This window comes from Meles meles, chromosome 14 (assembly GCF_922984935.1).
Source record: "Meles meles chromosome 14, mMelMel3.1 paternal haplotype, whole genome shotgun sequence".
Lineage (NCBI taxonomy): Eukaryota > Metazoa > Chordata > Mammalia > Carnivora > Mustelidae > Meles > Meles meles.
In genome coordinates this window covers 75,615,249-75,635,128 of record NC_060079.1, presented here as the reverse complement: position 1 = coordinate 75,635,128, position 19,880 = coordinate 75,615,249, and the positions used below count along the sequence as shown (strand labels likewise).

The window sequence follows — 19,880 nt, the reverse complement described above, 5'->3', positions numbered from 1 at the left end:
GCTTTAACCCACTGAGCCACCCAGGCGCCCCTGGGCCCTTACTTTAAACCACATACAAAAATTAACTCAAAATGGAGCAATGACCTAAATGTAAGAGCTAACCCTGTAAAACTCGAGAAAACACAGGGCATAAGTTTCATGACATTGGATTTGGCAGTGATTTCTTGAATATGATACTCAAAACACAGGAAACGGAAGTAAAAATACATTGGACAGCACCAAAATTCAAAACTGCATTAAAAGAGAAAACCAGGGGCGCCTGGGTGGCTCAGTGGGTTAAAGTTTCTGCCTTCGGCTCAGGTCATGGTCTCGGGGTCCTGGGATCGAGCCCCGAATCGGGCTCTCTGCTCAGCGGGGGGCCTGCTTCCTCTTCTCTCTCTCTCTCTCTCTTTGCCTGCCTCTCTACCTACTTGTGATCTCTGTCTGTCAGATAAAGGAATAAAATCTTAAAAAAAAAAAAAAAAAGAAAGAAAGAAACAACCAACAGAATGAAAAGTTAACCTGTGGAGTGAGAGAACACATTTGTAAACCATGCATCCGGTAAGAAGTTAATATCCAGAAAATACAGAGAGCTAAAACACAATAGTGAAAAACTTGAATTGACATTCCTCCAAGGAAGATACACGAACGGCCAATAAGCAGATGCAAAGACACTGAGCATCCCCAGTCACGGAAATGCACATCGAAACCGCAGTGAGGTACTGCCGCACACCAGTCAGGATGGCCACTAGCAAAACAAAGCAAAACAAAACAGAAAACAACAAGTGCGGACAAAGATGTGGAGAAATTGGAATGCTTGCGCACTGTTGGTGGGAACATAAAAATGGTACAGCTGCTAACAGAAAACAGATGGAGGTTCTTCAGAAAATTAAACATAGAATAACCATATGATCTAGCAATCCCATGTTCATGGCAGCACTGTTCACCAAAGCCGAGAAGTGGAAGCAACCCAGACGTCTGCTGGTGGATGGATACATAATGCACGTGATAGAGCGCCACTCAGCCTCACGCAGGAAGGACATTCTGGCATGTGCTCCAGCACGGACGAACCTTGAGGACATTATGCTCCATGAGATTAGCCACAAGAAGACAGACATTATATAATTTCACTTATATGAGGTTCCTAGAGGAGTCAGACTCAGAGAGAGAGCAAGTAGCATGGGATTGCCAGGGGCGGGGAGACAGAAAATGGGGAGTTCTATTTAATGGGTGTAGAGTTTCAGTCTTGTAAGCTGGACAGCGTCTGGGAGATGGACGAGGGTGATGGGTTAGCAGTGTGAGCGTATTTAACACGACTGAACTGTACAGTTCAAAATGGTTCGGATGGCCAATTTTATATTTTGTGTATTTTATCACAATCTTGAAGTATTTGAAAATAAATTCAGAGAAGGAACTGGTTTAGCAAATAAAATTCAGTGAAAACAAGTTGGGGAGACAAAGAGCATAGTGAGGTGTGTCCTTTGTAAACCGTCACTGTCACTGCAGAGCCTGAGTCCTGGCCTGTCCTTGACAGGGTCACCTCCCCGTGGCCTCAGGGTCAGCCGGAAGTGCACAGCACTGGGGGCACCGCGAGCACAGCACACCCAGGCCCAGCCCCTGGCGCTGCCCCCGCCAAGGGCTCTGTGCCTGGAACCTCGTCTCCGCCGCGTTAGCTTCCCCATCGGCTCCGTGGGGTCCCACCACCTGTCCTTAAGGCGTGGCATCCTCTGCAGCGCCCGGACCGCGATTGCTGTCCCCGCGCCCCTCTCTCTAGGCTGGCTTGCCCACTCCTGGGTGAGGGATTTCTTCTCTTCCCTCGCAGATGAATCCCGGAGTTAGGGAAGCTCGGCACTGTCTTTGCTAAGCGCCCACTCTGGCATCTTGTTGCTCTTATTCCAAAGCCCAGGCCCTCCCAGGAGGACCGCTCTGAACCTCTTTCCGTTCCGCAGGTCCTCGGCCCTGGTGGTGCCCGCCCCAGCCTAGGCAGACGACTTCACCTATTTAAGGAAAGGCCAGGCAGCTCAGCATGAACGTCCCTGTGGCCACCCATCTGTCCCTTCTGAGGCAGGGACCCTCACCATGCCGCCAGCTCACCTTCCCCCGTCCCCGCTCCGCAGCTCTGCGCTATTTTGGTTTTGATGCTGCCTGTTCACGCCTCTAATTCCTTTGACCTCCACGGTGACCGGGAAAGGGGAGAATATATCTCACTCCTTGCGTGGGGAGAGAACCTCATCTTCCCTCTACCCTCATTACTCCCTGGAGTAGAAGATTAACAGGAGAGAAACACAAAAATTCTGTAACGTGTGTATCTGCTGTGAACATGGAGAGACCCAGAGAACCGAGTCACTCCCTGAAAGGCCCGCGCCCTCCCCGTGGATACTCTCTCCAGCGGAAGACCGGCCCGGGAGCCAGGCGCGGGAGGTCTGCAGGCAGCGTGCGCAGACAAGGGTAGACTGATACCCGCCAGAGCTTCTAGAGACGGACGGCCATCCCCCTCTTGCTGGCACGGGTAGGGGGACAACCTCACAAGTGGAGACACTCCGTAGACACCCCTTAGAAACCTAAGTGACTCTTCTCAAATGGGTCACTTCTAACTGAGCTTCTCCTCTGTTTCTTTTTTTTTTTCCAAGATTTTATTTATTTGACAGATGGATCCCAAGTAGGCAGAGAGGCAGGCGGGGGGGGGGGGGGGGAATGGGCAAGCAGGCCCCCTGCTGAGCAGAGAGCCCCATGTGGGGCTCGATCCCAGGACCCTCAGATCATGACCTGAGCCAAAGGCAGAGGCTTTAACCCACTGAGCCACCCAGGCGGCCCCTCCTGTGTCTCTTAAAAATAATCAGCCTGAAGTAATCCTCCAGCCAAAGAGGCATATTCTGGGGTGACGAACTCGGCCCCCTGCGGCTCCCTGGCCTTTCCCTCCCCTTTGGTTGCTTCCCATTCTCCCCGCATGCTCTTGCTTCAGGGGACACGCTGCCCCTCCGCACGCGCACTCCCTCTGTCCCCCAGCCATCTCCAGTCCACTCTGGGCCCACGACTGCCACCTCACTGGCTTCCTCTTGGCAACTGAAAACACACGCAAGCCGGTGGTGCCGTAAACTTTCCTCAGCGCCCCTCTAGGCAAGTGGTTTCCAGACCTCCCCTGCCATCCCGCTGCACACTGAGCGTCTGGAAAGCTGAAGGGGCTGAGGGCCCCGTGAAGTGGGGGGCATGGGGTGCAGTGCGGGCTCCCCGAGGAGGAGACGCGAGAGAACAGGCTCTTCTGGTCCCACTTTCTCCCTAAATGCCACTTTAGTGACCCATAATGACAGAAGACGAGGGAAGGCAATGAATTTCTGGAAGGCAGAAAATCACTTAGCAGCCTGGAGAAACCCGACATGTCAGTCCCTGCGCAGTGCGAAGCCAGCAAGCGGCCAGACTGCCCGGCAGACTCCAGACCACGGGCCTGTGAAGCCGAGGGTCAGGGAAGAGCAAGCAGGAAGGAGTGGAGTCTGTGTAGGGAGCGGAGACGCCCAGCCTCCTCTTCCCGGCAGGGAGCAGGTGGAATACCGTCCAGAGAGGCTTGGTACTGGGGACACCAGGCCCAGCGGAGGGTAGGGTGAGGCGGTACCCTGAAAATGGAGATTGAGGGAGAATCTGCATGCCTAGAGATTCTGGTATCTGGAGCCCCGCTCCCCACAAACCCACAGATCCCCCACATGCGGCTTGCCCACCATTAGGCCCTCTCCCTTGCACACAGGACTTTCATTGCCCACATGGTGTCTGGATTCTCAACATCAAAGGCCAGTAGCCAAGGATTACCAGCATTGAAGAAAACCTCTAAAGAAATACACACTGGAACAGAGAGGCCATGCGGGGAAAGATGAAAATGTAAACCAACCCCCCAAACACGTGATAATACCTTCCCAAAGATGAGCAGTGACTTCGAGCTGGGAAAGAACAATGATGGCAAAAATGATACAAGTTCCTAGAAGAACTGGGAGTCAAGTAGACTAGAAGAAAAAATACTTGGGAAAGGGGCGGAGAGAGAAAAAACAGGAAAATTAATCCAGGATACATAACACCTGAGTATTAGGAGACCAGAGAGAGAACAAGAAGGTAAGAATGAGAAGGAAACGCCCCATGGTCCAAGATGGTGAGTTTTCAGACAGAAATTCCCAGCATAGCAAATGAAAGCAGCCACAAGAAGCGGGGCACCCGGGCAGCTCTGTTGGGTAAGCGTCTGACTCCTTGGTTTCAGCTCAGGTCATGATCTCAGGGTCATGGGATTGAGCCCCACATCAGGCTCTGCGCTCAGCACGGAGTCTGCTTGAGATTCTCTCTCTCCCTCTGTCCATCCCCCAACTCGTGCTCTCTCTTGCTCTCAGATAAATCTTAAAAAAAAAAAAAAAAAAAAAACCACAAGAAAATACACTATACCCTCAGAATCTGAGCGGGAAAGGAAGCCCTCACAAGGCTCCAGAGAGGAAAGCTCACGTCCTGAACAGAGGATGGTAGCGCCTCACGGCGTTGGACTTCTCAACAAGAGCGTGGGAACGCAGAAAACAAGAATGCCTTTAAAGCTCTGCAGGAAACTGTTTCTAGAATTCTCTACCAAGCCACGCCATTAATTAAGAGTGGGAAAGAACGAGCTTCAGCAAAATGAGGGAGTCAACAAAGAAGGGGCCATGGGACACAGGGGCCGGGCTCCAGTTCAGGCTCAGGGAAGCCCTGGGTGGCATGGCGGGACACCCCGTGCATGGAACCCACAGGTGCCTGGCTGGCTCAGGCAGAACAGCTTGTGACTCGATCTTGGGGTCGTGGGGTCATGGGTTTGAGTCCCATGTTGGGTATAGAGGTTACTTAAACAAACAAACTTAACAAACAAAAAAAGCTGAGGCCCCAAATGGCTGCATTTGAGGCCAAGTCACTAAACTAGGACTTTTGTCTCCGGTCATTGTACTCTGACACTTCCTTAGAAACTAGACTTCCCTGGTCAGTCAGAATTTTCTGCTCAGCACTGACGAGGTCACCTGTCACGTGGGCCCTTCCCCACCCCCAGAGGAACCGGGGCGGAGTAAGACAGTCCTGCTTCCACCGAGGGAAGGTCCCCTTGCCTGGAACGGTCTTTTGCTAGCGACTTGCTTGCCCCACCTGCCTTCCTGTACAAGCGTCCGTCTGCACAGCAACTCCGAGCAGCCCCCTCGGCGCCAGACGGAGGCTGCCTGCCTCCAGAGTGCGGTCAGAACGGCGAATACACCTTCACATCTACCGAGCTCAAGGCTGAATGGATCGTACAGCGCTTTCTGAAAATGAGAGGCCGGGTTACTGTCACAGAAACTTGAGTGGGGGGCGGGGGACAAGGGGGGAACCTGCAAGCGACTTTTTCATTCCAAGCAAAACAGAAAAGTTGTCCAAGAAAGGAAATGAATGCTGGTACACTCTGTGCCTGATCTCAGAGCAGTGTTTACATAGTTCTAGTGCTGAGATGAATACGGATTTGACTGGAGCCCTGACAGGAGTCAAGCCGAGGGCCGCCGGGCGGTGCAGGGGTGCGCCGGCAGGGGTTGGGGGCGCAGAGCAGCTCCCGCAGGACGGAGCTTCCCTCCCTCTGCCCCAGCCTGCTGCTAGGACTTCCTTTTACAGCAGGGCACAGAGGTGACATGGTTTTGCCTAAAGCCACAAGCCAGGCAACTGGGTTCTAAGGTCTGCCCTTTAAACTGCTGGGCCCCGGCTGGGGCGGTGGGAAGGGAGACGGACTGTACAACCTCTAGGAGCGGCAGCCAAGTCCCCCGCGGTATGAAGACCAATACCAAATGCCACAGCTTAAAGGCCTGCAAGCGCTGCCTCCAGGGAGTGGAAGGGGGTAGGCAATTTCACTGTTCTGGCAAAGCTGTCTGACTTTTTACATTATGGACACACATTAGTTTAAAAATTAAAGAGGAGACAAGCGAGGGCCCCAGTGACTGACAGAGCGGGTCTCCAGCGTCCACTGGCTTCGCCGGGCCGTGCACTCTTAGATCCTCACCAAACCTGAGAGCTGGCACGGCCCGACGAGATGCTTCCAAGTTTCCTTCCAGCTCTTAAGGCTCTGGCAGGGGGCAGGGCCAGCAGGCACCACGGAGAGCCTGTCAGGGCGATGCAGGGCGGGGTGGGTGCCGCTCCCGGCCAGCCCCCCAGCAGGAGACCACGGGGGAGCAGTGGGGCGTTTCGGCTGAGGGCCCTCTGGGCGCTGCCCTGGGGGGAGGCTGCAGGGACCAGAGAAGCAGGCCCATGGGGGAGGGGCAGTCTTTGGCAAGGGCGGTGACAGCGACCGGAGACGGGTGGAGCCTGGGTTCCCCGGGGAGGAGCTGCAAGCAGGTCGTGCCAGTGGCCGGGATGCAAGCGTCAGGGACTCAGGAGGATCCTCCCAAATGTCTGGCCCCACCAGCCCACCCTTCCGTCCCTGTCGCTCCTCTGGACGCCCTCTTTGTGCCCAGGTTGGCCCATCCTCCCTGCCAGCAGTAGCGGCAGTGGCGGCAGCCAGGCCACCCTCGGCTCCTTGGCGCCGACACGGTCCTCATCCCTCTGTACCTGCGCTCGGCTTCTCCTTGATTCACCTCCAGACTTCCGTGCCCAGCATGGCTCCCTGCGCACCCCACAGCTCTAATCTGTCCTCCTCTGTCACCAGAGTCACCAGGGCTAGAGCTCCCACCACGTCCCTGTCCTGCTCAGGGTGTCTCCGTCCTGCCCAAGGCTCTGCGCGCGCCTGCACGGCCAGGCCTTTCCGACCACAGCTGACCTGAAACACATGACCTCCTGACGCTCCGCGGGCTGGTGACCGAGGCAGTGGACAGGTGAGGAGGGGACAGGCGTCAGCAGCTGTGTGGGTCTGTGGGGGCCGTGCACCCTCCGCAGACGCCTTGTAGAGGCCGGGTGAGGCCGAGACCCCCGACACCAAAAAGTGTTAGTCCTGTGGGTCAAGTGTGACCTCTCCAAGGGCCACTTGCCACGTGACTGGCATCCAGGGGGTGTCGCCCTCCAGCTGTTACTGGCTGGTGGCGGGCTGCTGCCAGCAGATGGACTCATCTTTTGTTTCCACGTGCAAGGTGTCTCCCTTCCAGAGCCTGCCATCATTGCGCAGCGCTGGGCAAGGAGGGCAGCGAGGTGCCAGGCCTTGAGGAGCCAGAGGCCCACTGTAACTTCTAGTTTGTTGGAGTCACGTTCACACAGGTGACTTTATCAGCTATGTAACAATCTGTGGCCCAGACCCAGGTGAGCAGTAAATACCCACCTTCACATGAGAGCCAAGGCTGCAGCGCTGAGTCACGAGGAGTCGGGGAGCCTCACTGCCTGCCGGGACCTTGAGCAGGAACGCTGGAAGGTGTGATCGCTCCGGCTGGCTGGGTCAGACTGGCAGGACCCGAATGTAAGTTTAGGACTGAAGCCTGAGCGATCTCTTGTAGCTGACTGTGCGTGACTGTCTTGTACACGTGTGTGTACATGCATTGTATATGTATATAAATACTTGCTTATTGGTATTTCTAACTTAGCTACAAAAAAATTTACAGTGTAATTTCTAAAGTCCTAACTGGTCTAAGAAAACAGCAGGCCTACAGAGTGATCCCCAGACGGGCTGGCTCCCTCTGACAGGTCTGTTCTTACCTAAGTGCCTTTTCCCAGAAGACAGGGAAGGGTGGCAGGTGTTTCTCGGATGCGGTGGTCCAGAGCGGTGGGCTCTGGGCTGTGCGGGGGCTGGGAGCTGCCGCTGGCCTTCCCCAGACCAGGGGTCCAACCGCCACGAAGCCCACACGCTCCTCCCCCGGCCTCTGCCGCGGACAGTGTGTACCGTCTGCTCGCTCTCTCCCCCGCAGCTTCCGTGGCCCGCATGGCCCGCGTGTTCGTGTATGGGACCCTGAAGAGAGGCCAGCCCAACCACGGGGTGCTGCGGGACCGCGCCAACGGCTGCGCCGCCTTCCGCGGCCGGGGCCGCACGCTGGAGCCCTACCCCTTGGTCATCGCCGGCGAACATAACATCCCGTGGCTGCTCAACCTCCCGGGGCAGGGGCGGCGTGTGCTCGGCGAGATCTATGCGGTGGACGAGCGGATGCTGAGCTTCCTCGATGAGTTCGAGGGCTGCCCCAACATGTACCAGCGCACCCCGCTGCGGGTCGCCGTCCTCGAGTGGGAAGGCGCGCGTGGGGCCCCCGAGGAGACGCCGGCCGCCGACGGGACCCTGCAGTGCTTCGTGTACAGCACGGTCACCTACGCCCCCGAGTGGGTCCACCTCCCGCACCACGACGATTACGACTCCCAGGGGGAGCATGGCCTGCGCTATAATCCACGGGAGAACAGATGACAACTGCAAGGACGGCTCCTCCGCCGGGGTGGGGGGTGGGGTTCAGAGCCCCGGTGACGAGAGGACACCCTTGGCCTGGTCTGCATGCACTGGGTGCACTCAATGTCCGTGGAAACAGAGTTGTAAAACTCAGTCCGGGAAAAGGAACAATCTCTCTTTCAGTTGCCGCTGATTCTCCCAGTATTTGACACACTGATCCCAAGATTATGCCTGAAGCCTGTCTATCCCATCGCGCTTTGTTGCTTGCTGCTTCTAGAAAGCCACGGGCTTGAATCGATGGGATAAGGAAAATTCAGGGTCTTAATTCCCCTAAATGACATTTCAAGAATTCATAGGTCAAATTTTTCTTTCGCTTTGCTTTGATCTGCAGATAACATTTAAATTGTAGACTTTGTGTAGCGGGTAGATTTCAGCAGCCCTGCTGTATTGATTCTAACTTGTAGCAGCAAGAAGAATTTTTAACTGATTGGGGTTATCTCACTGTAATACAAGAACCTCAAGAAAAACGTATTGTGTTTGGGGAGTTTTAAACCATATAAACATTAGTTTTCACAATTTTCAGATCAAGCTTACTTAAAAAGGGATTACTAAAGACGAGCATATAATATTGAACTGGATATTTTGGGAAACCAAATTTAAGTGTTGGTACTATTACTGACTTTGGTGGGGAGGGCTCTACTTATTTGGTAGAAGGCTTTTTTCATTCTCATCTAGCAAAATCACAAGCCATCTACTTGCTGGCAGATGCGGAACAGCCCCATTTCCAGACGGACACGCACCCAGGCCTCAGGCCCAGTGGCAAGGTGCCGTCCCTGCCTCCGAAGGGAGCTGCGTTTAGGGGGTGGGAGGGCCTTTCAGAGAAAAACCAACACATTAGTAATTTGTTCTTCAGGCCTGACAGAAAGCTTAGCTTCCAAATACAAACAGCACTTAAAATAATTCTAGCAAGGCACGAGTACCAATTACTCCCCCTCCATCTGATGATCTGTCCGCGTAGACCCCGAGCGGCACACGACCCTGCCTCTGCTTACTTACCAGCCAAGTCTGAGACGGATCCCGAGAACCTCAGAAGCAACTGAAAAATGCAGCTGCTGGGCCTCGGTAACCTCGTTCTCCGCTGGGAGGACTCCCGCGTTCTTCAACTTGATGATAGACCGTGCTCACTAACTCCATCTAGCACAAAGACAGATCAGTATTTTTAGCCCTATTTTCTTAAGTGGAAACTTGCTTCACAAAAACACAAAAAGGCAAGGATGGGCACCAACGGATGGCCTTGTGGCAGCCGCACCCACCCCTCCCGGGGTGAGGGAGCCCAGCACGGCCTACCCGTGGGCCCGTGGGCTCTGCACTCACCCGTGAGAGCCGAGCAGGATGGATTTCCAAACTCCCCGGCAGCCCCACGGACGTTCAGAATGGGCACAGATGGGCGCGAGGGCCTCGGCCAGGCAGAAGCAGGTAATCCGATTATAAGGTGGTAAATGCTAATTTAATGAGACTAAGGCAAAGAATGGGGTTCACAGAAACGTTTTCTAAAGGATCACCACGAAGCACTAGTATTTCAAGTCTACTGGCACAGCCCATAGCCTCTTATGTACATTGTCTTCATTCAAAAAAAGGGCAAACTAATATTTAGACAAATGCTCAGCTTTATTGATTTAATTTTGACACTAGGAAATCTCACAGCAGAAGTACAAATCATATGTACAAGTATTTATATCAATAAAAATTTCCATTGGTGATTTTTTGGCAGAATGTTGGTTTTGACTATATGTGGAATAAATATGACCATGTAAAATCTGCTGCACAGGGGTGTTCCTGCAAAACGCTCGACTAAATTGAGTGTGAAAGAAGAATAATACAAATGGCTAATTAAGTTGGGTGATGACTGAAAGGCTATAAATACTTCATTCCAGTTCCACCAGCAGATCTCCTTCTCCAACTGTGTCCCCAGCTTTACAATGCACTGATTTCACCTTGAATTAGAAAAGAAAAGAAAGAAGAGGGGAGAGTCAGTATTATTAACTGGACCACGAGGGAGCCATCTCGTCACCCGTTTCTGGAAATGAAGAGACAGCCCGGCAGGCTTTGGGGCGCAACAGTCGGCTCCTGCTTGGCAGAGGGGACGGAGAGCACAGGGGTCCTCGGGAGGGTGGTGACTCGCCATCTTCCCCTTCCCCGCGCCTGTCCAGGTCTGTCCTAGAAGCTGCAGGTGCAAGACAGTCTGTGCCACCGGCTGCCCCTCCCCCCTCCGCCCCGCACTAAGCGCACGGGGTGGGGGGGCCTGCAGCGCCCCTAAAAGCCAGCGCCCTGATGCTGCGTGAGCTCTCAGCAGCCCGCCCTCCCAGACTTGGCTGCGGCTTCAGGCGGTGAGTTCCTGGTATCCTTCGTGCTCAGAAACCAAAACCAAACCAAAACTTCACGCAATGATACAAGCGCCAGAACGAGGACCACTAATAGGAGAAAGTCCTCCGCCCGCGACTACGGGCTTCCCTCTAAAGCGAAAGGAAACGCGCGAAGGCGTGCGGCTGCGCGGCGGGGCTTCAGGTTTCGGCCTCCCGGGTGGCTCCAACGAGCGGGGAGCGGGAGGCGGAGGCGGCACACCCGCGGTGGCCACACCCGCCCGGCACTCCGGGCACCCGGGAACCGGCGGGACATCCAGGACCGCGGGGTGGGGGCCTGGCCTGCGTCCCCGAGCCGCCGATGGGAAGTGGAAGGCCAGAAGGGCCCGTGGGCCTTGCATCCCAGCCTGGGGGCCCTCAGAAGCGCGGGAAGCCATGCCGCCACGACTTCAAAGGCCTGGAGGGTGCTCCGGGCTCCGAGGGGCTGCTCTTGCGGATCTGAGGCCGCTGCTGTTTGCACAGGACGACAGGGAGGACAGGTTTCCATTGTGAGCGTTTGCTCCGGGAGGAAAAATGGCTCTCCAGATAAGAGCAGCCCAACGGAGGCTCACCCGGCCCACTCCTCTGCACTGGGGCTCTGGCCACGCCTGGGGCGCCCTGCTGGGGCGCAGCAGGAAACGGGATGGGCAGGAAGGGCTCCAGCTGATAGGGGTCGGGCCAAAGTACATGCTGACCCAGAGCCCCTCAACACCCTGGAAGCGGCTCCCGGGCCACCGACAGCAAGGGATGGGCTAAGCCTCCGCAGGGGACCCAGAAGCCACCGTGAGACCAGGCAGACCCCGAACACACTGACAGGAGGGCTCCACGCTCCTTCTGGAAGCTAAGGCCACCTAAGTTTTTGTCTTAGTACCCCAGTCCAGCAACAGGTGCCCTTGGCATGCATCAGACGTGTATCTATACATGTTCTGGGTCCCCCCAAATGAGATCAAGTTCTCATCATGCCTGGACATTACATGAAACTAATGCAGCAGAAATGTTAATCGCAAGGAGCAAAACCACCAATTTCTATAAGAACAAGGGCCTTTTTGGGGTTCACTTTTAGAAAAGGAATCAGATATAGAGTCCAGGATTCCCAAATCTTGCCATTCTCCTCTCCCAAAGGCCATGGAGACTGGGCCCTGCCAACGGCAGCCAGCTCCGGGCCCGCCACCCACAAACTGGGCATCTGCTCCCAGCCAGGCCTTCCGTCTGGGCAGCAGCCTCATTTCCTGTTGGGGTGACAGAGGACGTGTCTCTCTGATGCAAGTGACAGTGGGAGCAGGCAGTACCTCTCTGCCAGGACACCCATGGCCCCAGAGCTGGATCCTGGCTTCCCACGGAATGGGCCACGGCAGTCTCTGCTCCTCTCCTTGCCCCACCTCACCCTCCCTCACCGCAGGATGTGGACACCTCCAAACCACACTGTCCTTCAGGAAAGCCTCCCTCAGCTGTGGGTGGCATCTTTTTAGAAGCAAGAAGAATAATGAAGTTATCACTAAAAGGACTTTTCTATTTTCCTCAAGGAGAAAATACACGTGAGTTTTACTCTTAACAAGTTTCAGAACAAATACGATTCCACTTTTCCCTCCCTAAATCATTATGTCCCACATGTACACGGGGCTTTCAGCTCCTCTTGATCTAAAATTGTCTAGAATTGTTCTCTTTGTGGAGAAATTATCTTGAAGGGTTACCTTAATTTCTGCGATCTCTCTAACCCGTTCCTGCAGGGCTACCTAAGTCTCAGGCAACTAACCGCCTCTGAGACAGATGTAAACATTAAAAATTAAAGACCCTTTAATTGGAAAGACATTAAGGTGAAAGAACAATTGTTCTTTGACTACCTGCGCGTCAGACAGACTCTCCAGGAGGCAGGGCCACATGGGTGCCAAGCAGAAAGAGCGCCCATGTCTGGTCTGCAGGAGCGAGGAGCTGGCAGGGGTCAGTCACCTCCACGGTGCCTTCCAGCCCTAACCATCCAAGATCCAAAGATGCAAGTTCTGCTTCCTGTCACAGAGCTGGCAAGGGCTGATGGGAACTTGGGGACATACCTTGCCAGTTTTCCCAGCTGTCATGCTGTTCTGCATTTTCATGGCTTCAATCACACAAATTTCCTGACCTTCTGCTACCTGGAAAAACAAACAGAAAAGAGACAAGTTTTAAAATCGTTCTGATTTTGCAACAACACTCCAGGGTGAAGCCATCAAGAGATTATCAGATGCTCTGCAGTTTGACCCAAACAGCAGCAAAGACCTCTAAGACTTCATGTTCCAAGTGACTCTTCGGGGGGGGGGGGGGGCAGCAGAGAAGGGCCGTTCCCTCTGTCCTCATCAAGTGCCACAGAGATGTGGCCAAAATGGAATGTTTCCTCCTAAGTGAAAACGTCCAGATTTGGCACAGCTCTCCAGATGGGAAGGTCTGTGGTTTCCGGGGGCTAGGAAGAAGGGGAGATGGTTACTGATGGACACAAGATCTCTTCTGAGTGGGGAAGAAGATGTTCTAGATCGACAGTAGTGATGGTTGCATAAGAAATGCCGGGACTAGGGGCACCTGGGTGGCTCAGTGGGTTAAAGCCTCTGCCTTCCGCTCAGGTCATGATCCCAGGGTTCTGGGATCAAGCCCCGCATGGGGCTCTCTGCTCAGCAGGGAGCCTGCTTCTCCCTCTCTCTGCCTCTCTGCCTACTTGTGATCTCTGTCTCTCAAATAAATAAATAAAAATCTTTAAAAAAAAAAAAATGCTGGGACTAGACGAGAACTACTGAGCATGCACCGTAAGGGGCCAAACTGCCCTGGGCGGGGTTTTATCTCCACAAAGCCATTACCCAAAACCAGAGCATTTCTGTTCATAGCCTTGGGGAGCTGGGAACAGCAGCCGGCCAGGGTACCCCTGTCTCAACCTCTGCAAGACTGGCCGAGTAACAAGGAAGTGGCTCCTGGAAGGTGCCCTCTGATGGGGAAATGACCGCTAACAGCCGTGCCTGGTCCTGGAGTGTAGACCGGTGGTGCTGGGTATGGGCTCCCTGGTTGAAGCCTGGGGCTTCCAGCCAGGAGGCAGCTGTTCCCGAAAGCCGCTCTCTACAGTCTCTGTTTGCTGCCCTTGATGGGTGAGCTCCAAGGAGCTGGGCCGGGCTTCTCTCCTCTCTCTGCGAAAAGGGCCTCCCAGTCTCCGACACGGTGAAGCCGAGTTCCTTGGGCAACCGGCTGGCTCTTCCGGGGTGCTGGTGGGCATCCTGGGGTGGAGCTCCCAGACACTCACACCGGTGGGCCTGTACTGGCCCAGAGTTGCATAAGTGCCTGGAGAATGTTCTCTCCCGCGCTCCCCAGATCATCCCCGAGCTCCCTCCCGGCCCCCTGCGCGGCACAAGCTGTCTCCCTGGCAGTCTGGGCTGCCGGCGCCCCGCGCCTTCCTTTCCTCCGCTGATCAGGTGGTGGGCTGCCGTTTCCTGGCACAGAAATCTAGGGAGAGAGGGGATGCCAAAGTCTGGTGCTGGCACGGAGGAGAGACGCTGTGCTGGGAGCTGGGCTGGAAGCTCCGCGCTCACTGCCCGTTGTGATTCACGCCCCCCGGGCATCTGCATTCCGCGGACGGAGAGGAGAGCGAATGACCCACACGCCGAGGGCTGCTCTTCGCAGGCAGAGGGACCACAGGCAGGGCGTCGGCTCAACTACCCCTCAAGTCATCCCTCGGGGCCTTTTTTCTTTTCAGAGGCAGGTGGGGAGCCCGCGAGATGGAGACGGGAACAGCCCCCCCCCCCCCCCCCCCCGGGCAGCACCTGCCATGCAGCCCCCCTCCCCAAAGCCCCGCGGGCTGGCCCCACAGCCCGGTGTCTCAGAGGCCAAGGGGCCAGAGCCGGCCCCCCGACATAGCTCGCAACTGGGCCCCGGTGGATTTCTGGAAGTGGGTCTGGAACTCAATGTGACAGAATGGAAATCCTCTCCACAAAGTTGTTATCAGCTCTCTACTCTGGGCTGTGGTAGCTCTCTGCTGCCCGGGGAGACGAGTGCCCCCCGCGGGGACCTGGGTGAGCTTAGCCCACGCCCCCCACCCAGCTGGGCTTCCTCTGCTGTCATCTGAGAGCCCATCCCTGGCCTGGTGGGCTTCTTGGAAGGGGGCACGACCTAACCCCCTCCGCAGCAGGTCTGACCCCTCTCAGCTGCTCAGCCCATGGCTCAGAATCCGCAGGCCAGAGTGCCCTGCTCTGTCATGGGGTCTGCGCCGGATCTTCAAATAAGCAATTCACAGTTAATGCAAACAGGAGAAAGACATGGACCCGGCAGATGTCCAGTGGTCACACTGAGGGGCACAGACCAACCCGACGAGGATGACACAGGGCCTGTGCAGGAGGGGGGCGGGGCGTGGGCCATGACTCCACGCCGGGCTCGAGCCGGCCACACCAGTGTGGAGATCAGGGCCCGCGGGAGCATGGGGCAGCAGCAGCGGCAGACCGGCCACAAGTTCACGGGGCTCTGCCCTCGCCAGCCGTCCTTCCTGGCCGGCTCTGGGTGCTCGTACCCTGCATGTGGGTGATTCAAGCGGCAGGTCCCCAATCACATTATTCAGAAAAACAAAACCTCTGATTTAGACAGGTAATCAGGAGACGTGGGGACGTCCCCAAGTTAAAATACTCTCTTTTTTATTGTGTCACTGGCAATTTGATTAAAAGGACTTAAAAGTGCCTCTGGATTCCAAGCGACCCAGCCGGCAACACTGCCTTGAATCTACATTCCATCCTCCTCTCCTGGTCCTCTCCTGGTCCTCTCCCCGGTCCCCTCCCCAGGTCTGCTGGTCTCCATGTCTACTCAGGTCTGGATGGAACTTTAAGTAATTCACTGCTCCCTCCCTGCTCACTTAAGCAATGGGTTTTGTAGTCAGAGTTTTCCTAGAAGAAAAAGAACCCTTGGAAGTTGTTCTCTGAGACCCCGCACGATAGCAAAGGCCGTCTTGGTCAGCAGAGTCGTGTTACACGCACACATGGACTTGATTTAAATTCAGTCTTTCATCCCTCAGCCATCCCGGCTGGAGGAGCCCTGAGACCGCCGGCCACGCTGTCATGGGTGCTCGCCCCGGGGTCGTGTTGTGTCCCCTCCGCCCCCGCCGTGTCCCCCGCAATCCCGGAGCCTCGGGTGCGGAGGCGGTGGCCCATCTCCGTGCAGGGCTCGGAGGGTCGTCGGGACACCTTCCGGGTTTCCCCAGGTGCTCGTGCTCGGAGGGTTGTCGGGACACCTTCCGGGTTTCCCCAGGTGCTCGTGCTCAGAGGGTCGTGGGGACACCTTCCGCGTTTCCCCAGGTGCTCGTGGGCAGGGAGCGCCGGGACGGCTCACATCGGAGGGCACGGCCACCTAGGGCTTTGCACGCACACTCCTCTAACACTTTTGTGCGTCATCTGATAAAGGCTCACTGATTGTGACAGGAGGTCTCCAACATTGGGCTTACAAAATGGTCACAAGCCTCGCAAGTCTTTTCGATAAACCTAGTCAGCCTGATGTACTTCCCCGTTCCCTGTCTAATTGGTGTAAAGTTTGGAGGCCCCAGTCCTGGATCTTTCATCCGGCTTATTGCGTCCTCTCCTTTGACATGGGGTCAAGGTTCACATTCGCATCCGATTATCAGAGCGCACTCATTAAGCGGGGGCCTGCCTCGCTCCAGAATGAGTAAGCTGGAGGGAAAACCCGGCCCATTTACTCAGCAGATTTTCGCATGGTTAGGAGGCCTCCGTGTCCCCGGCAGAGCTCGGCGCTGAAGAGCTTCAGACATCTCCTGCTGATGATTAATTGTGAGTGATGGGAAATAAAATCCAGTAAAGCCAGCTGCTTGCCATGGTCGGCAAAATGACTCTAATGGAGATAGGCTGCCAATTTTCCAGTTTTACTGGCAAGTCTTCCAAGTGTAATTAAGGGAAGTTATAAATGATATGGAAATCTATCAAGTCCCATTTATTTTCAGAGGACTCTTTCCCCAGAGACTTTCATCTTCAAGCTTATAGTACGCTTTGTTGTGCTAATGATTTAAACCCCTTCTCATTTCTGATTAAAGCCCCCAATATCCTTCTACCAAGTTCGCCTCACTCCTTCCCCAAAGATGAAAAGGCCCAGAACCTTCCCCCACATTCGTCCCTCTTGCAAAAGCACGCTAAGACTGGGAGACGTTTGGCTACTTGTATCGTTCAGACTGCGAACGCGTGAAGAAAGCTCAAAGAAAGTGCAGGAAGAGAACGAGCAGAGAGAGGGGGAAGAAAGACCTCCACCAAACATAAAAGGAAGCCCCCAAAAGTCCAGACTTGAAAAGCTGAGCTCGAGAGCAGACATTCATCAGAAGGTGGTGTAGCGCACTAATGTTATTTGATTTGGAATAAAAGCATGAAAATGATGGCAAAGGCCTAAAATTGGAGATGTAAAGGCTGACTGCACAGTATTCCATTTCTCAATTTCATCCTTCAGAGCCACAAAATGGGGGTGATACAGTGACGGGATGAGGTTTACAGTAACAGCTGTGCTCTTCCCACACAGGGGAGGCCCTTCTAATGGGCGAAGGTCTGTTTTGAACAGACGGGGAGTAACAAAACAAGGTTCCCTATTAAGAGTGTGCAGTCCTATTTCTGATCAAGAAAATGAGTACGGGAGTCGGATTTCCTCGAAGGCGGCCCCCACGCTCTCCTGTCGGCCCAAACCAGGGCGGTTTCAAAGGGGTTATCCTTTCAGCGGAGGGAAGAGGACAGAATGTCGCAGAGGGCTTTGCCCCCGTCAGCCCACTTCTCCGGCAACTGTAAAGAACGCACAAGAAATCGTGCCAGTGGCATATGGCTTTCTCCTGTGCTGAACATTCACACACAAGACAGGTTCATCAGTCATTGCAATATCTGGATCAAAAATTAGCTCCTGATGGATGGTATCTGGAGCTTACCTGCTGCTAGTACATTACCGGAGAAACACAGGTTTTGAAACCCACATGACATTAGAAAGTGCAGACCATGAAACGCGACACGTGCGGGCGCACATAATGTACGCCAGATTATACAGAATAATAAACAAGCTATTTAAGCCCTCTGCCTAAAACTGGGCCCGCTGCAAGGAACCCTGGGTCACTTCTACGCAGGCCAATTAATGCACAGCATCTGCCGTACAGAAGCGGGGCACGAAGCACTTCCGAATGATTTGGGCAATTAAAAGGAAACTGTTTCCTGCCTGTTCAGACAGCAACTGTTTCAATGCAAGAGCGAGCACCAAATCACTGTGTGCAGCTGAAAAATTAAGTCCCCTTTTCGGGGAAGAGGGGCGGGCGGGAGGAAGAATTTTTATGGAACAGGGAGCCGCCTTTTGTTGTCCTGTGTTCTGTGTTTTTCTGCCAAATGAGACAGAAGGCTCGGAGGGCTTCCCGGCCCGCAGCGGTCTCCCCTTCTGCCGCCCGGGGCCACCCGAAAGCGAGGATCAATATCAACCCCGCTGACGACGCCACGAAAGTGAAAATCCTTCAATTACATTTTTAAAGGCTGTTCTACTTAGAACACAGGTGCCTGAACGCAATGCATTTTACAGCCCTCAGATCTGAAGAAAGACGCAGTGAACAGCCACAAGGAAAAGGCCTCTCAGATTTGGTTAAAAGGCACTGCTAGAATCTGATTATAATAACTTCCTCTTTCTGAGCCCGTAAGATAGGCTGGTAAATATCCCCTGATATTTCCCCAAGAAGAAATGTGCGTTCACATCCCAGCATCTTCATGTAAAGGGGGAGGGAGAAAGACCCCGGAGACAGTCTAGTATTTAAGCAGTGATGAGGGAAGGAACCATCATCAAATTACAAAGAAAGAGGAGGCAGGCGACAGAAATGCCACCAAACCCCCTGTCGCCGGAGCCCTCCCGCGATGGGCTCGTGTGCACACCGCCTGACTCACTGAGAAGGGCACGCGCAAGAAGGGGTGACACATCAACCAGGCTGCTGGCTGGGGGAACTCGGGGTCCCTGCCTGTCCCCCCGCCCCCGCTGGCCCCGCTCCCCCACTGCCCAGAGCCACCTCCCTGGCTTTGTGCGGTGGGTGACCAAGTGGGGGAGCGAATACAGAGTCGTGGCCAATACAAGTCCAGTTTTCCTTAAAATGAAAAACATCTCTCCCTCCTGCCCTGGAAGTTAGCCGGGAACTGCAGCCAAAGCCCCTAGAGTGAGAGGAGAACTCACGGCATCTTTAAGAGATCAGTCTGGATCCATCTCTAGGAAGTCGCTGTCTTCAAGTACTCGGCGACTGCACGTCTTGGGGTTTTGGTTTGTTTTTTGTTTTTGTTTTTTAAGCAAAACGGTGAGGAAAGATCTTTTGAATCTTGGTAAGGTTGTAAACTGCCATTTTAAAAATGGTTAAAAGCAGGATAACACAGCCTCTAATTCCATGCAGATCATTTCTTGGAAAATAAAATGCCAAACTTGTAGGAGACTCTCCCGCGACACTCAACTTACCGATGGACCTTAAAAACAGACAATCATCAGCTTAAATTGTAAGATTTCTCAACTTGTTAACGTCCAACGAAAGTTAACCCTAACACTGAAAAAGGAATGTTATCTGGAAAAGACAAAAAGGCCAAACGTGGGGTAGCCATCACCGCTGAAGGCAGGACAGGAATCTGATTAGGGAGGGGCCCAGGGCAAGTTCAAGGTGGAAGCGACCTTTTATTGTTCAGTACGAGGGGAAGCAAATACAGTAAAGATGAGCAGAGAGCATCTGAGTATTTCTATTATTCTCTGGACCTTTATGTATGTGATGTTTTATAATCTGAGTTTAAAAACATTAAACAATGAATGCACAGATTTATTTATACATGCTTTGGAATGCAATCTGAGGTCTGGGTGGAAAACTGGCATCTTGTCAAATAAACTGCCATCAAATATGAAAATTTCATTACTGTAATGATTTTAGGATTATGAATCGAGGTATCCAGAAACAGGAAAACGGATCTGTCAAGGCCAGGTCCTTGGCCAGGGAAAGATGCTGTTGTGGATACTGGGCCATACGAGGTAAGCGGGTCCCTGCCAGACAGACACAGGGCAGGAGGGACCAGTCCAAGGCCTCTTATCTAGAATACCTGAGGGCTGGGCGCCTGTGGGGGCTCAGTCGGTTAAGCATCTGCCTTCGGCTCATGTCATGATCCCAGGAGCCTGGGATGGAGTCCCGCATCAGGCTCCCTGCTCAGTGGGGAGCCTGCTTCTCCCTCTGCCTCCCTCTCTCTGTC

The 19,880-nt window shown here is 54.2% G+C and overlaps 2 protein-coding genes across 17 annotated transcripts in view; one reads left to right on the top strand and one right to left on the bottom strand.

Annotated features, from left to right (window-relative positions):
- GGACT (gamma-glutamylamine cyclotransferase) overlaps positions 1-9,783 on the top strand; it is a 53,545-nt gene extending 43,762 nt beyond the window's left edge. For 6 of the 15 annotated variants that reach the window (XR_006814898.1, XR_006814903.1, XR_006814899.1 and 3 more), the window contains 2 exons: positions 6,626-6,791; positions 7,044-7,357. Coding sequence is in view for 9 of the 15 variants with exons in the window: in XM_045978132.1 (XP_045834088.1) it covers positions 7,649-8,293 (645 nt within the window). In the remaining 6 variants the exon portion in view is untranslated. The other 9 variants (XM_045978133.1, XM_045978137.1, XM_045978135.1 and 6 more) reach the window with 7 other exon arrangements.
- A 142-nt stretch (positions 9,784-9,925) lies between these two features.
- Positions 9,926-19,880, bottom strand: part of PCCA (propionyl-CoA carboxylase subunit alpha) — a 405,590-nt gene continuing 395,635 nt past the window's right edge. For both annotated transcript variants that reach the window (XM_045978130.1, XM_045978131.1), the window contains 2 exons: positions 12,720-12,797; positions 9,926-10,266 (listed from right to left, as the gene is read on the bottom strand). In XM_045978130.1, the coding sequence (XP_045834086.1) occupies positions 10,198-10,266; positions 12,720-12,797 (147 nt within the window). In that variant the 3' untranslated portion in view covers positions 9,926-10,197. The remainder of the gene's footprint in view (positions 10,267-12,719; positions 12,798-19,880) is intronic.